Source organism: Periplaneta americana, chromosome 14 (assembly GCF_040183065.1).
Source record: "Periplaneta americana isolate PAMFEO1 chromosome 14, P.americana_PAMFEO1_priV1, whole genome shotgun sequence".
NCBI classification, from domain to species: Eukaryota; Metazoa; Arthropoda; class Insecta; order Blattodea; family Blattidae; genus Periplaneta; species Periplaneta americana.
Window position 1 is genome coordinate 10088890 of NC_091130.1, and position 17066 is coordinate 10105955.

The 17066-nt window shown below is 38.5% G+C and overlaps 1 protein-coding gene across 1 annotated transcript; it reads left to right on the plus strand.

The window, feature by feature from the left end:
- Positions 1 to 1987: 1987 nt before the first annotated feature.
- Positions 1988 to 11424, plus strand: LOC138713131 (protein C3orf33). The gene is made up of 4 exons (XM_069844922.1): positions 1988 to 2350; positions 2441 to 2500; positions 7583 to 7897; positions 10975 to 11424. Exons 1-4 carry the CDS (start codon positions 2282 to 2284, stop codon positions 11257 to 11259), a joined length of 729 nt encoding a protein of 242 aa, XP_069701023.1. The 5' UTR covers positions 1988 to 2281; the 3' UTR covers positions 11260 to 11424.
- Positions 11425 to 17066: the final 5642 nt, after the last annotated feature.

The window sequence follows — 17066 nt, forward strand, 5'->3', positions numbered from 1 at the left end:
ATTCCTGATACTTCTGTACCATCTCTTTCCATGGGAACCGAGGTCTTCCCACCATCCCTCTTCCTCCAATACTTTCCTAGGGATTCTCTCCCCTTCCATCTTGATACTATGTCCGGCCCATTGTAGTGTTTTAAGGTGTATGGCTGTTGATAAAGATATGTCGCCATATAATTTATTCGACGAACTTGAAAAGTGTAAACTATGTTTTAAGTTGAGTTCAAGTCAAGTAGCAGCTTGAGTTCAAGTTTCAAGTCAAGTTAAATCCCTTACTTACTTACTTACTTACTTACAAATGGCTTTTAAGGAACCCGAAGGTTCATTGCCGCCCTCACATAAGCCCGCCATCGGTCCCTATCCTGTGCAAGATTAATCCAGTCTCTATCATCATATCCCACCTCCCTCAAATCCATTTTAATATTATCCTCCCATCTACGTCTTGTCCTCCCTAAAGGTTTTTTTCCCTTTGGTCTCCCAACTAACACTCTATATGCATTTCTGGATTCGCCCATACGTGCTACATGCCCTGCCCATCTCAAACGTCTTGATTTAATGTTCCTAATTATGTCAGGTGAAGAATACAATGCGTGCAGTTCTGCATTGTGTAACTTTCTCCATTCTCCTGTAACTTCATCCCACTTAGCCCCAAATATTTTCTTAACCACCTTATTCTCAAACACCCTTAACCTATGTTCCTTTCAGAGTGAGAGTCCAAGTTTCACAACCATACAGAACAACCGGTAATACAACTGTTTTATAAATTCTAACTTTCAAATTTTTTGACAGCAGACTGGATGATAAAAGCTTCTCAACCGAATAATAACAGGCATTTCCCATATTTATTCTGCGTTTAATTTCCTCCCAAGTGTCATTTATATTTGTTACTGTAGCTCCAAGATATTTGAATTTTTCCACCTCTTCGAAGGATAAATCTCCCATTTTTATATTTCCATTTCGTACAATATTCTGGTCACGAGACATAATCATATACTTCGTCTTTTCGGGATTTACTTCCAAACCGATTGCTTTACTTGCTTTCAATAAAATTCCCGTGTTTTCCTTAATCGTTTGTGGATTTTCTCCTAACATATTCACGTCATCCGCATAGACAAGAAGCTGATGTAACCCGTTCAATTCCAAACCCTGCCTGTTATCCTGAACTTTCCTAATGGCATATTCTAAAGCGAAGTTACTTTTTATTTGACGTGAAAGGAACTTGAAACAACTTGAAGAGTATGAGCGTCACTTGATAACTTGAATTCAATCCTGGTTGGGATAAGTTCTCTGGTTGAGATTTTTCCTGGCATTATCACCTTATCACCATCTCATTCAGACGCTAGGTAACTATAGTAGTTGATAAAATGTAAAATAACCAATAAAAAACTTGAATTCAAGTGGAAAACGCGCGCATTCAAATTGAACATACATTTTATGCGCGGTAAATTGTTGTTCATGTTGTACTAGAATATAAAAATAATAGAAACAATGAGTAAGTAGAATAATGACTAAGAACTTGGTTAGTCACGATATTTACAAAAGCGCAACCGTTCGAACTTAAAAATCATTCCCAGTATATGCACTGTACATTTATTTGTAACCGTCGGCGCAGTAGGTATAGCACTGGCCTTCTATGCCCAAGGTTGCGGGTTCGATCCTGGGCCAGGTCGATGGCATTTCAGTGTGCTTAAATGCGACAGGCTCATGTCAGTAGATTGGCATGTAAAAGAACTCCTGCGGGACAAAATTCCGGCACACCTGCGACGCTGATATAACCTGGGCAGTTGCGAGTGTTGTTAAATAAAACATAACATTATTATTTATTTGTAACCCATCTTCATTTGCTGAATATGAAAGCCCATTATGCTGCTAACTTAGTAAATTCGTAGCATTCATATTGCATAAGCACTGCAAACATATTTTCATGGATGAATATATCCCCCCCCCCCAACCCCGGTGTTTAGGTTCCCCCCAGAACTTTACGGTTACTTTTTACGACTACCGGTATTCACAGAACAGTGCATTTTAGTCCGTACATTTTTTTTTTTTTGTGCGTAATTCGTATTGTTCAGTTCGGCCCGCTCAGTGCCTGCTTGAACAATTACGTAAGCGATAAATCTGTTGTGTTGTGATCGAAACGGAACGGACCGAAGTAATTTTGATCTATGTGGTAATGGACTCTGAAAACAGTCAGGAATGTGAACAGTTGCATAACGAAACGGCGATGTGTTTGTTTATGTTGACAGAAATAAGTCTTTTATTCTGAAAAGAAATTTATTCGAGCGAAATGGACGACGAACGGCACTGGTTCGAGAACTTTACATCGTATATGGAGAAAAATATTAGAGGAGTTCAAGTGAGTGAATAATATTTGTCTGTTTTAACCTTAGATTCCGTGAAATTTCCGTAACATGTAGTAAAACACAATTGTTTTATTCGTTTCTAGTATGGTATCTATTCCATCGCCTTTGTCGGATTGGCCGTGGCACTTCGAAGCGTTCGACCGGTAAGTAAGAAAATAGATATAATAAAATTATCATAATCGTGAGAGCAGAAAAATTAGTTTTGAGCTTTTAACATTCTGTGTAATAAGTAGGACTAGAGATTTAATCAAACTGTCTAAATGTTAATTTTCAGTGGGTATGGTATGGTGTATTGTGCTAAAACTTCTTCCCTGGAAACAGTTCGATACGACTATTCTTTAATTGCAAATTTGGATAAGAAAAAAGTGATTTACATTATAATATATTTTCGTAATTATTTACTTTAACGATGGCGTGTGTTTACAGTATTAGTCACATAGTGATAGCATCTGATTATGGGGATTGTGTTGCGTTGTGTTTTGCCCTTCACTGGTATGTATTTCCATAAATATTACGAGTTAAAGGTTAGGTTAGGTTAGTTAGAGGAGGAGATAGCTAAGTGACATGAGGCAACTTTGTTTGATACTACGGCTAAACTAGCAATGAGGTAGTTTCCTTCCTACTCCGCTTATATACCTTGCATATACGAATCTAGGTGAAACTAGCTCTGAGGTAGTTCCGGTGATTTCGGAAGTGAAAATCGTTGAATTTATAAGGGAGATGCAGTTGATCGTATATGCAAGGCACAATAAAAGTCTAAACAAACCAAACCTAACCTATCACATTCATATATGCAAAGGTACGCAGAGTACGAAGGGAACTACTTCAGCGCAAGTTTAACTAAAAAATCCCTTACAAATTCAACGATTTCCACTTCCGAAAACTACTCAGCGCTAGCAAGCGTAATAATTGTATTTATATGACGGTTTGTTAAACATGTCGGTATTTAATTGTAGGGCCTGCAGGTATTACTACAAACCTATTTTTCATTAATTTTTCCCTGTTATAACTTTGGTTCCCATGGAATATCAAACTCCAATTTTTTTTACAGGTACCTCCTATGGAGTACCTATTCACTTTTTGTATTAACAATTTTAAATTTTTATTAGCTCCTCTACTAGGACTCAAATTAAGAGAAAACTGAAAAGCGAGCATTTTTAAACTACTCTAATTAAAAAGGGGTCAAGTAAGAGAATTCAAATATTTTTTGCTGAAGATTTGCTGCATAACTGTTCTATAACAAAATTACAACCGTGGTATTTCATTCCTTTCCACCGCAGAAAAAAATTTGAAACTGTAATTTTTTTTTAAATACGTAAATCAGTTTTAGCCTTAGGTAACTTGCCATTATTACAAAGAGAGATAGGGTAAAAGAGTAGCTATAGGACATAAAATATAGCTTGGAATGTGCTGAAAATCCTAATAATAGTGTTTTACCCACCTTTATATAATTTTTCTTAATCTAGCTATCAGATTTACTGCAACTGTCTGCAAAAGCTAAAATGAAGACTAATAGAAATAAACTGATACTAATTTCTGCCTACTTATAGATAGGGGGTCATCATTATAAAAATATTAACGATTTTAAAAATAGTCGAACTATCAATTAATTTTTTTCTGGTCCTTTTGAAGGGTTTAGGGGAAAGACACACTTAGTCACATTTTGCAAGTTTTTCAGGAGAGCGTTTTTGCAGAACTGACTGTTTTTTCCTGTGTAAGATTTTCCGTAATATGCTTATAATGTGAAACCAAGAGAGTTATTTTCCTGTATGTTTAGGGGATCTCAACTTTAACTGACAGATTTAGTTAAATTATAAAAATTACTAAATTTGGACTAAACGTGTTTTTCTTCTTGACATTTCATTTGGTATGCATTGACCCTCAAGAGAACTGCTTTAATAATGAAGATGCTTTACAAACTTGGTTTGGCAACTTCTCTAACTCCAAACCAGCAGATTTCTCAGACGTGGAATCGAAAAACTACCCCAGTGTTAGCAGAGAGTCATAGATAATGTAACAGAATATATTACTGATTAATTTCTGTCTGTTCAACTCAAATAAAAACTTTTGTCAGTCACCAGTATAGCTCAGTCGGTTGAGGCACTTGTCTGCCAATTCGGATTGCGCTTGGGCGTGGGTTCGATTCCCGCTAGGGCTGATTACTTGGTTGGGTTTTTCAGAGATTTTCCCCAATCGTAAGACGAATGTCAGGTAATCTATGGCGAATCCTCGGCCTCATCTCGCCAATACATCTCGCAATCACCAATCCCATCAATGCTAAATCTAATAATTTAATATAGCCTAGACTAGACGGCAGTTCGGAAGGTGGTCAGCTGCTATATGCGCCGTAGCATTTCTGGTATGTGACGTAACACGCTTGTACAGTAGAACCAATCGGAATCAGTCTGTAACAAGTACTTCCCGAGTTCGTTTATTCACGTGTGAGTGTTTCAATACATTGAATAAGTAAAACTAACATTTACTGTGTGTGTGTAAGATAAATAAATGGAAGAAGAGACTGTAAAAAGACAAGTATTGTACAGGCAGGCGCGAAAAATAGTGTTTAAGGTGTATAATTATTTTAAAAACGTTGACGATCTTGATGCTGGCTGCAACGTTGCCAACGTGCAAGAAACGACTGCAGAAGCATGTGGTGTGGGATTGAGAACCGTGCAAAGAATATTGTTAGTAAAGGAAAGAGTTTTTGTTTGGTGTCATGCTTACAATAATCAATGGCTAACATCATTATTGTCTTTTGATAATTTAAATTCTCTGCTGCGCTATTTGTATTACACGTGCTCATGAAGTCCAATGTGACAATGTTGTATGCTGTCTTGCTGTCTCTATCTGTCTCTCTCGACGCAAACGCTAGCAGACTACCGCCTTCCGAATTGCCGTTGACTATATTATAGTATTGTTTATTGCCAGAAAATTACAATATAAAGAAATTGTAAATCTACAAAATTCTAACACTCCCCTGAAAGAGTGTGTAACCGAGTAGTTGATAGTGTCGTTAAATAATCAAGTAAAAAAAAAAATTGTCACAGCAAAAAACTACTATGAACTTTTGCGTCAACACAATATTTATATCGTAATATTTGGTAGGTGGACCTACACAGGTTACAATGAATTTTAAGCACATATTTTAAAATCTTGTCAATTTTTAGCTGTATGAAAGTGTCTTTGACAAATATTTTTCATTATTGATCAAAATTTGACAAGTTTTCTTGTAAAGTGTTGAATTGGAAGAAACATTTGACTTTAAGACTTAACTTTCATGTTTATTGTTTATTGTTAGTAAAATAACATGTACAAAAATACAGTCTTAATTCTTCCCTGAAGGAGTGAAAACTCGTGCTCACGGAGTTATCTGAACACATACTTAACACAAACAAAGATAATTATTTGACACAAAGTGGGTCAAGGAAAAAAAATTATAGGAATAAATTAACTTTAAAAATACAATTTCAATTTGAACAATTTAAATCATACAAATACATACACATATTAAATCAACATTATATTCTTTAAAAATTTAATTCCTAACGCTATTTTTTAAATTTCTGATGCAAAAATTTTCCAAATTTGGGTATTTTTCAATTTTATTATATAACCTTGGACCAAAGTAGGTACCATGGCTAAGAGCTGTACTTGTGAAACACTTTTGTATTGTATTTATTAACATTCCATGGTATTCATACATGCTTACAGCTGGAATATGGACCAAGTCAAAAAACTTAATACTATTATAAAATCTTAATTTATAGTCACAGTCTAGATGAAATATATATAGACGAGATTTACAATATTGTCTACTAGTACAACACATAGTTTTAGTATCAATTTCATGAAGTGTTATTGAATGTCATGTATTCACCTACAGAATAGAAGGTGTGAGAAATTAGGTACTTCTTTAATTTGGCCCTAAATAATTTTATGTTTTGAGTTTCATTTTTTATATCGATAGGGAGGCTATTAAAAATTTTTACTGCCATATAACGCACTCCTTTTTGATAGCACGATAGACTTGCCGATGGAGTATGAAAGTCATTTTTTTGACGTGTATTTATGCTATGAACTGTTGAATTAGTTACAAAGTTTTCACGATTACATACGAGGAAGATTATTAATGAAAAGATATACTGACAAGCCATGGGCATTATTTGTAGTTTTTTGAAAATAGTCCTACAAGATTCCCTAGATTTGGCTCCTACTATTATTCTAATTACTCTTTTTTTTAATAGAAATATATTGTTACTATCTGTGGAATTTCCCCAGAATGTTATTCCAAAACTCATTACTGAGTGGAAGTATGCAAAGTATATTGTTTTTAAGGTATTGATATTTACTATCTTTTGCATAGATCTAATAGCAAAATAAGCTGAATTTAATTTGGGGGTAATTTCTTTAACATGATTTTTCCAATTTAACACATTATCGATTTTAAGCCAAGAAATTTGGTGGTTGTTGTTTCTAATAGGGATCTATTATTAATTACTGCGGTAGAAATTTGTGACGTTGAATTTGGACAAGATTTAAATTGAATTATGTTAGTTTTGTTACAATTTAATACTAATTTATTGACTGAGAACCAGTCACATATTTTGAAGAGAATTTCCTCTGTTGAAGATTGGAATGTGTTGGAGTTATTGCTTGTAATTACTATACTTGTTTCATCTGCAAATAATATGGGATGACCTACATCTTTTATTATTTATTTATTTTTTTTTATTATTTTTTTTTTTTACCTTGGGGATTAATTGAAGTGAATTTTTATGGCAGGTAGAGTAACTATCTCATGCCCCCATGTTTTAAATTGCTTCCAGTGCACTTCATTAGAACCAGGTACCCAGCTTCGAAGCCGTTAGCCCTGTGAACTTACAGTATAATACATCTTTTATTAGGGGGGCAAGATCATTTATAAACGCTAGAAAAAGTAGGGGACCTAATATTGATCCTTGAGGAATTCCATTCCTGTAGTCGTATAAAATCGGATCTTTTAGTTCCATATTTATGATGATACAATTTGAATTTATTACGATTTTTATGTATGAAGTTTAATAAGGCAATATAATAAATCTGTTTAATTTTCAAAACATTAAAATCAGTGAAGAAAATCTCGGATGAGTAATCACTTGGTTTATTAAGGCATATTTTAATTATTATTAATTGTGGTGTAGACTAACACAGTGAAGTCTTTCATGTAAAGTCTGTTTGAATTGCAGTTGAAGAAGTTCACCTCTCCTCGAGAGATTCCGTCCAGCTTCCTGGAGAAGCACATGACACTGTCTGGTAAGGTGGTGCGTGTGGAGACATCTGTTGGCTCGTCACCACCACTGCTGTTGGTTGACCACTACCCAGTCGTGGCATGGCAGCTGAGACGGTCCAGCAGTAATTGTCTCCCTGTGCACATCTCCAGCGTGGATGTCCTGAATAATGGCGTGTCATGGCTGCAGCATGTCGTCGTGGGGACACCTGTCAGATTCACCCTCCTCAAACTGAACCCAGAGTCTGTCAGCTGCATTGTAACTGCCAAAACGGTAAATTATGAAACTTCACTTAATGTTAGAACGCACTCAGTTTTAATGACTTCCAATTCCTTGTATATTCTATAAGATGTGAAATGTGCAATGCTGTAACAGGGCGGGTTTTCGCGAAGTACTTCAGACTCCATCATTGCTTCTTTATTGCCAGTTCATAATCTCATTAGGACTGACCGTTTTGACGTGAATTACATCTACAAGTTTGGGCCTGTACTAGGATGCTTCCCAGAAAGTGTTCCAACACATTTCCAGACCAGTTTTGTTGCGCCTATAATTTCTAAAGTACACGACATATTCCAATGAAGTAAACGACGATCAACAGACGAAGGATAAAGGTATGCGGTGTGTGGATAAGCTTCAGGGCTTCTACCGCGTTGTCTTGGTGTTATTGCCTGACGTTTCGACCGCTGTGTTGTGGTCATCTTCAGAGCAGTTGGATAAGGAAATGGTCTGCCAGCTCGTGTATATATATATATATATATATATATATATATAGTAGTCTCGATGGAGGGAGTACTTGCGGTGATAGGTCGTAGGTTCTCCTTCTGGCATCTGATTGGTCCTATGTGGTCCAATCCGGTTGAGGTCTGTATGAAGGGGAGTATTCATATTAAATACTGGCCCTCATAAGGTCCGAAAGAGTGACCTTGATACCGCCCCCCCCCACTTCATCCGGACATTGGGCACGGTATCAAGGTCACTCTTTCGGACCTTATGAGGGCCAGTATTTAATATGAATACTGCCCTTCATACAGACCTCAACCAGATTGGACAACGTAGGACCAATCAGATGCCAGAAGGAGAACCTACGACCTATCACAGCAAGTACTCTCCCCATCGAGACTACTATATACATACGAGCTGGCAGACCATTTCCTTATCCAACAACTCCTCTGAAGATGACAACACAGCGGTCGAAACATCAGCCAATAACACCAAGACAACGCGGTAGAAGCCCTGAAACTTATCCACACACCATGTACACCAGCCGCGGAAGCCTACGCGAACATAAAGGTATGCATTTACTACATTGTATCACACTCCTCAGATGAATCGTACACAACAGATATTTTAAGTTGACTGCAGTTTTCACTCTGATTTGATTAAATGTGTCGTGCTCATGTTTCGAACATCTGTCCAATTATTGTTCATGAGACGAAACACCCTTTTTGTATTAGCATTACTACTTGGTATGCTTAGAACAAAACTAACCAGTTTTTCTAAATTTATAAATTAACACGGTTTGATTTTAAAACGGGTGAGCACTAAAACCCATTTCTGCAACAAGCATTACTTTCTACAAAGGCAGCACATTTTAATACATTTCTAGAACAACAAAATTCATCATATAATCAGTCATCGCTAAAATCAAATTTTTAGAATAAAAATGTTTATGTCATGCAAAAATAAGGGAGAAAAAATCTCGAAGAGAAGAATAATACAGGAGCCAGGAGACTGTTAAAAATTAGGGGCAAATACAGAAGATCCCGGGATATACAGGAGGATTGGCAACCCTAGGCTAATTTAATGAAATCTAACATGTCTATATTCTCTGAATTTCGGTTCTTTTGTACTCAAAGTTGACTGAGAAATAGATGGTGAATTTGCATGAGTTTCGTTAAAAAGGATGCATACCTCTAATTGTGCGCGTCTTCTGTCACCAAATCCACCACCCTCGCTGCCGCCGCCACCACCATTGCCACCACCACCACCAACCCCGTTGCCGCCGCCATCACCACCACCACACCCGCTGGCGCCACCACCACCACCCCCGTTGCCGCCGCCGCCACTGCTACCACCACCACCCCCGCTACCGCCACTACCACCACCACCCCCGCCACCACCGCCGACGCCGCCACCATCACCACCACCGCCACCACCACCACCACCACCCTCGCTGCCGCCTCCACTGCCACCACCACCACCACCACCCTCGCTGCCGCCTCCACTGCCGCCACCACCACCACCTTCGCTGCCGCCTCCACTGCCGCCACCACCACCACCACCACCCTTGCTGCCGCTCGCCACTGCCGTCACCACCACCACCACCACCCTCGCTGCCGCCTCCACTGCCACCACCACCACCACCACCCTCGCTGCCGTCGCCACTGCCGTCACCACCACCACCCTCGCTGCCGCCTCCACTGCCGCCACCACCACCACCCTCGCTGTCGCCTCCACTGCCACCACCACCACCACCACCACCCTCGCTGCCGCCTCCACTGCCGCCACTACCACCACCCTCGCTGCCGCCTCCATTGCCGCCACCACCACCACCACCCTCGCTGCCGCCTCCTCTGCCGCCACCGCTACCACCACCACCACCACCACCACCACTACCACTACCACTACCACCACCACCACCACTGCTGCTGCCACCACCACCACCACCACCACCCTCGCTGCCGCCACCACCACCACCACCACCACCCTCGCTGCCGCCTCCACTGCCGCCACCACCACCACCACCACCACCCTCGCTGCTGCCTCCACCACCACCACCACCACCCTCACTGCCGCCACCACCACCACCACCCTCGCTGCCGCCTCCACTGCCGCCACCGCTACCACCACCACCACCACCACCACCACTGCTGCTGCCACCACCACCACCACCATCACCACCACTGCTGCTGCCACCACCACCACCACCACCACCACTACCACCACCACCACCTCCACTGCTGCCGCCACCACCACCATCACCTCAATTCTTTCATTTTCTGTTACGAACATCTTGTTTTAGGAAGGAATTAATATTGATTAACTAGAATCAGTTATTTATAGTTCTGTTTCACATATATTTGTATTATAGTTATATGTTCATGTTTTTTCTGAGTGTCTCATTTGAGTTCACTTAATTTCCTATATAAACAGTAACCAATAAAATATTGTTGCTCAGTTGTCTGGATTAGCCTGGCTTAACGAGCCCAATAGAATAGGCGACCTCTCTGATCTTACCTGTCTGCCCTGATGGAACCTGTATGTAGTACCGAAACATTGGATATATCAAGTTCCAAGGCAGGGTGGAATACCCAAAAGCCTAATTCTGTTGTAATGTATTACTGTTACAGAAATGTGGTAACGTGGGTGTAGATCTGGTGTCTCTGGGCTTTGCTTCTGTCTCTTCATTAGACTTCGAGCTGGAAAAGGATCCCGTGTACATGAAGTATTACAAGAAACTCCTCGCAGCTGAGAACCATGCTGAAAAGAAAGGCCTGGGCATGTGGGCTGGAAACGACGTCAGTTGGCTCACTCGACAGTGGAGGCGGCTTTGGGATCATCTTAGCTTTGCCGTCAAATCAAGTACGAGTAAATTGAAGCAGAAGGGTGGAGGGTTACAGATGGTGAAGGCGTAGTTCTTTTAGTGGGAGTAACAAGTGCCAAACTGGCGTATCGAGCAAGTGCCTGTGATACTTAGCAATGTTCAAATGCCTGAAATTAAAAATAAATATGATTTTTTTTTTGTTAATGCTAGTAAACTGTAGACAGGTGGATATATTGTTAATATAAAATTAATAGTTTTCTTTTTCACTTTATTTAGTGTTGTGGTGAGGTTTTTGAATTGCACAACCTTGTTGGGATAGTGTTGTTTGAGACGTGGAGTGTTCCTCTACTCCAATCGTCTGCGCTATCCAGGCAAAAAGGTCGAGGACACAAGGCAATATAGTCCTGTAAATGGAATCATTAAGTATCGGTAGTTCTGAAACATTGATATGATTAAATTTCAACCTCATCACAACTTAAACACTGAAAACCATCTTTTCCCGTTTTCCTTCCTTTATCCCATCAAATTTATACAGATGGATCTCTAAATCCTAATAATGGGACATCAGGAGCAGGGTATTATATTCCAAAATATCAAGAAAGTTATTTCATACCATGTTCATCCTCCTCCAGTCTTGACACTGAATTGCTAGCTATTGATGCTGCTCTTCAGTGTGTTACTCAAATTTCTGAAAAATCTATTTGCATACTTACCGACTCCAAGGGGCTATATGTAATATAATCAAATATGTACCAAACCTATATGCACATAGAATTATTCCAATTCAGAAACAACTAAGTAAACTAAAAGAACTCCAAAAGGAAATAACATTTCAATGGATACCTAGTCATTGTGGTATACCTGGGAACGAGAAAGTCGATAATATCGCAAAACAGGCAACATATTTGCAACCAAGACCTCTTCAAGTGATATCTCTATCCAGTGCTTTTGCTTCAGTAAAGTCTCATTTTACAAACCTGTGGATCAACAATTGGCTCTCTTCTGACAAAGGAAAAATTTTACAGCCTGTACAAAAGAAACCAAATGACCTGGAAATGTACAAAAACTTGCCCAGACATGTTCAAACATTTTTAACAAGAGCCAGAACAGGTCACATTGTCACACAATTGTACCTACACCGATTTCACATTTCTGATAATCCTACTTGTCTGTGGTGTAATAATCATGATGAAGATCTGGAACACATTCTTCTATACTGTCCATCCATAAACCACAAAAGAAGTAAATTAAAATCATCAGTACCAGTTGCAGAAGACCCAGCCCTGCAGCATATATTGACTACACCCCACCTCTGGCTACTAGCAACAGGCATCTATAATGATTTTTTGCTTCATATTTTGAAGACAACAGGAAGCTGATAACAATTCTGCAAACCGCAACTAAAAATGCCAAATGGTTCTCGATATATGTAGTGAAGAAATTTTATCCACCATTTCTGCTGACGTCACACTGCCGTATCCGTGAATTGCATTGTGTAAGCTCGCAGCTACAATAATGCTTTGTTGTTTTTACTGATAGAGTTGCAGACCTGATCCACTATCCATCTAATTATCGTGGTATATTGTGATGTCTAAAATCTATATATATAATTTGAACTGGTAATGGAAATTACGGGAAAACGGCTGAACGGATTTTAATGAGTGACCCCTCATTTTCATGCCTGGCATCCAAAGTTTTTCGGAAAAGTAGTAGTTTTCAGTGAAATGTCAATTTTCCTACATAATTTTCCTATATTCCAAAATCCATCTGTTGTCATTTTTGGAAACTAATTTTATTCAATCACGGCCAACTTGATTTAATTTCAGAACAAAACACACACTACAATAAACAATAGGCTATTACACGAAGGCCATGACCTGCAGGATTGCCGACATATCTAGAGCTCAATTCAACTTGTTATTAAAAACTGATTCTGCAGTGTATAATTTTCTGAGTACAGCTGTGTATTGGATATTCAAATCTACGTAACTTGAGGTGTTTGATGACATTATTACCATTAGAAATGAAATATTGTTATACTTAATGCCATGATGTGACTATTTTTCATTAATTATACATATTAATGCTATATTGATGATATGAAAGTGAAACGTTTTGAGGTTATGTAAGTAAATGTAGAGAATATCTTAATTTAGATCTTCATTTCTATAATTTACTGAGTGACTGCTATATAACTACAAAACTTAAGTAAGATAATAATATTGTTATTAAAAATCAAATATTTTTATACTTATTAAACCAGTGGGGTTGGGTCTTTTTCATATACTTAATGGCGGTGTAGTGTAGATATTGATATGTGTCATTGTCTTTAGTATTGGCTCGAGAGAGCGCAAAAATTACAGTTCCTAAGGAAAGATAAAAAGGTATTACTTACTGATAAAATAAGAGGTCTAGAAAATTTTGTAGTCTCCAGATAATTTCAGCAAGATCTCTTAGTAGGATAAAATGATTTTACGCTCTACATTTCAAGTTCTACATGCAGCAGCTATACGAAAATGCTATTGTTCGAAAGCTTAGTAAACCTGACATTTTTTTAACTTTTGCCTACAATCCACAATGATCTGAAATAGCTACTGCTATCGTCCTGACATTGATACTTGCGTTTTCGCGTTGAAACTCAAAAACTGAAGTTGGATAGGTTCAAGAAAAAGTATCATTCAGAGGGAGTATGTTTCATTATTATGGAAGCAAATAACTTTCAAAAAGACAAGTATTCTTCATTGAAAATAAATCTGAAAAATTTTTATTTGACCGTCTAACGAACTTAGTTTGCAGCAGGGGCGTATTTTGCGGACTACCGGGGCTACCGGCTGTAGCCCAAGGAAATTACAAAAGAAAAAGTTTATAATATAACATAATGTAATAATTTTGTATTATTAGTTTTACCATAGTAATTAAAATTAAAGTAATTATTAGATTTATATGCGCTGTCTGCTCTCGAAAAGAAACAAGTTGTCAAGGCGGCATCGCTGGAGAAACCGCTTGCTACGTGAGGTAGCCTGTGACCGTTTCGCTCACACTGTCCTTCGCACAACTGTCCGTCCCCCCCGCTCCCTCCTGTTTCCATCATGCACTGTAGGCGGGCGAGTTGCTGCTCTCATGATCGGTTTCTTCACAGGCGCGAAGCAGTAATACGCTTAGTACGCTAGCAATTGAATGTGATTGTGTTCTTGCAGTGCATTATTTTAAATCTGTGATTTGTTCGAGTGTCTAAGAGTAGTATTAATTGTGAATTAAGTGTAATATATTCAGCAGAAGTCTTTGATTTTCAACAAACCTATCCATGAAATATTATCTGCCATATATGAAAACCAGCTCAACCAAGTTATTCCTGAAGTCCTTAAGTTGGCAACATTAATTGTAACAATACCAGCTACGTCAGCATCGGTAGAAAGAACATTTTCTGCGTTGAAGAGATTAAAATCCTACTGTAGATCAACTCATACACAAGAACGTTTATCCGGCTTGGCACTAATATCCATTGAAAAGTCATTTCTACAGAAACTTTGCAAGTGGCCCAACTGTAATTTCAAGGACGAAGTCATCAACGTATTTTCGTCCCAATCAAGACGTCTGGAATTCACGTAAATATGTAAGGAATTTTATTATAGGGATTTTAAAATATATTTTGTGTAATAATAGGGTCAGTGGTGGCCCAAACCCTTTAACCAGTATACGCCAATGGTTTGCAGCAGCATTTGCTGCACAAGCCACTAGTATGTTCTGTAATTAAGTATTTCATTCTGGTATTAACAATTCTATATATAAATCCCACAAGGGTAGCTGCCCTTCAGTAAGGGTTGCCAAAAGACACAGCATACTAAACAAATAAAATAAAAATAAACATTTGCGTTATCACTATTTACGATTTTTATTTTCAAATGGAAGCTACCCTTGGGAAAGTACTTTTATTCAATAATTGAAGTGCAAAGAAAGCTTGCCCATTTGAGTGATGCGCAGAGAACGATATTCGGTCCTCGTGCCGCCATGCTCCGTTACAGGGCTGCTATGAATCACCTAATGCTGATTACAGGGTGCATTCGAAAGCGCGGTCTTGAGCTGTTCGTATCGTGGAGTGTTGCTGTGCAGAGTGGGTAGAAGCCAGCGTGTACGTTACATATTCTGCGTTTTATCACTGATATCAGGAGTTTTATGTAGTTCAAAGTGTGTTTGTTAAATAACAGAGTTCTATATAAAATTTATGTACTTAACAATGCTCCTGTTTCGCTCTAAATTAGGAAGTGCTAATAAAACGTTACACAGCCAAACTAGGGAATTATTTATAACATTCATAAATTTATGAAAAAAGAAACACGCCCCGCTTGTAACATAAGGAGTATATACAGATTAAAATAAACCGACCATAGTACCCTAGTTATCGGAACATTTTAATAAAATCACATAGTTTTAGTGTTTTATTACAACGTCAAATATAAATTATTACACGATTACATATTTCTTATAACATCTTTGTAATTTCATTCAGTGATTTTATATGTAAAAGAATTCGTGCTTCTGTATTTTCAACAATGTTATGTTATTAGTTACTCTGCAACAAGGTTTAGGTTACGTTACATGTGCTGTGATAAATCTCACTCGAAACATCAAGCAGCAGACGACTGAGAACTGCCAAGTGAATCGAGGCGAGGTTGAGTGCACCCGAACGTTTCCGAAAGTTCGCGCAGCTTTCTGTGGCAAGCTCTTCTTGCGTCACCTCTACTAGTAATCAAATAGAATATAAAGGAAATTTAGGTGTACAGGTGATTACGTAAAATCTGAACATAATATTTCATTATGTCTATAGCAATAATTTTCAAAATATTTAAAGGAATTCCAAAAGACTTAAAACATTCAACTGAGAATTTTGGAATTGTTCCCCTTGCTCCGAACAATAGGCCAAATACTTCAATGTGTTCGGATGTGCTAACACTAGCAGTAAAAATAGAAATGTTGATGAATTTGTTATTGAATTTAATTTGCTCATAGAATAGCGCATGTTGAATGATGATTATTTATCCTTCACATGAAAACTGTGTCACTAGAGACAAGAAGAACAATATTTTAGAAGGAAATTCCTGATATCTTCATTCCCAACCATAGTAGTTGTGCAGAAAGTAGTGTGTCTATTTCAGGTAAGAATATGGAAATGGTGACTTTGTGTAGTCTGTACTTACGTACTTAAAATGTCGAAAACATATTAGGGGAGAAATTTCTTTAAACTCCAAGAAATCCTTGTAAATTTGTAGTTCTTTTTTTTTTTATATAGGTAATTCAAGTTCTATTTGGATGCAAGTAGAGAACATTTCCAGCAACTGCTACGAAATTGATGAGTACTGTATTGACAATGTTCGCGTAGGCTTCCGCGACTGGTGTACATGGTGTGTGGATAAGCTTCAGGGCTTCTAACGCGTTGTCTTGGTGTTATTGGCTGACGTTTCGACCGCTGTGTTGTGGCCATCTTCAGAGCAGTTGTTTGATAAGGAAATAGTCTGCCAGCTCGTATATATATAGTAGTCTCGATGGGGGGGGGAGTACTTGCGGTGATAGGTCGTAGGTTCTCCTTCTGGCATCTGATTGGTCCTACGTTGTCCAATCCGGTTGAGGTCTGTATGAAGGGGAGTATTCATATTAAATACTGGCCCTCATAAGGTCCGAAAGAGTGACCTTGATACCGTGCCCGATGTCCGGATGAAGGGGGGCGCCGCGTACATGTGGAGACCTGGTTTCTCATTCCTAAGTATAGGTCGTAAGTTCTCCTTCTGGCATCTGATTGGTCTTACGTGGTCCAATCCGGTTGGAGTCTGAATGAGATGCCAGAAGGAGAACCTACGACCTATCACCGCAAGTACTCCCCCCCCATCGAGACTACTATATATA

What these genes read in the sequence shown, in the direction of transcription:
- LOC138713131 (XM_069844922.1), top strand. Translation starts at nt 2,282, where the DNA reads ATGGACGACGAACGGCACTGGTTCGAGAACTTTACATCGTATATGGAG. An exon ending in AAAATATTAGAGGAGTTCAA is followed by an intron (nt 2,351 to 2,440) that starts GTGAGTGAATAA and finishes ATTCGTTTCTAG; the next exon opens with TATGGTATCTATTCCATCGC. An exon ending in CACTTCGAAGCGTTCGACCG is followed by an intron (nt 2,501 to 7,582) that starts GTAAGTAAGAAA and finishes TTTGAATTGCAG; the next exon opens with TTGAAGAAGTTCACCTCTCC.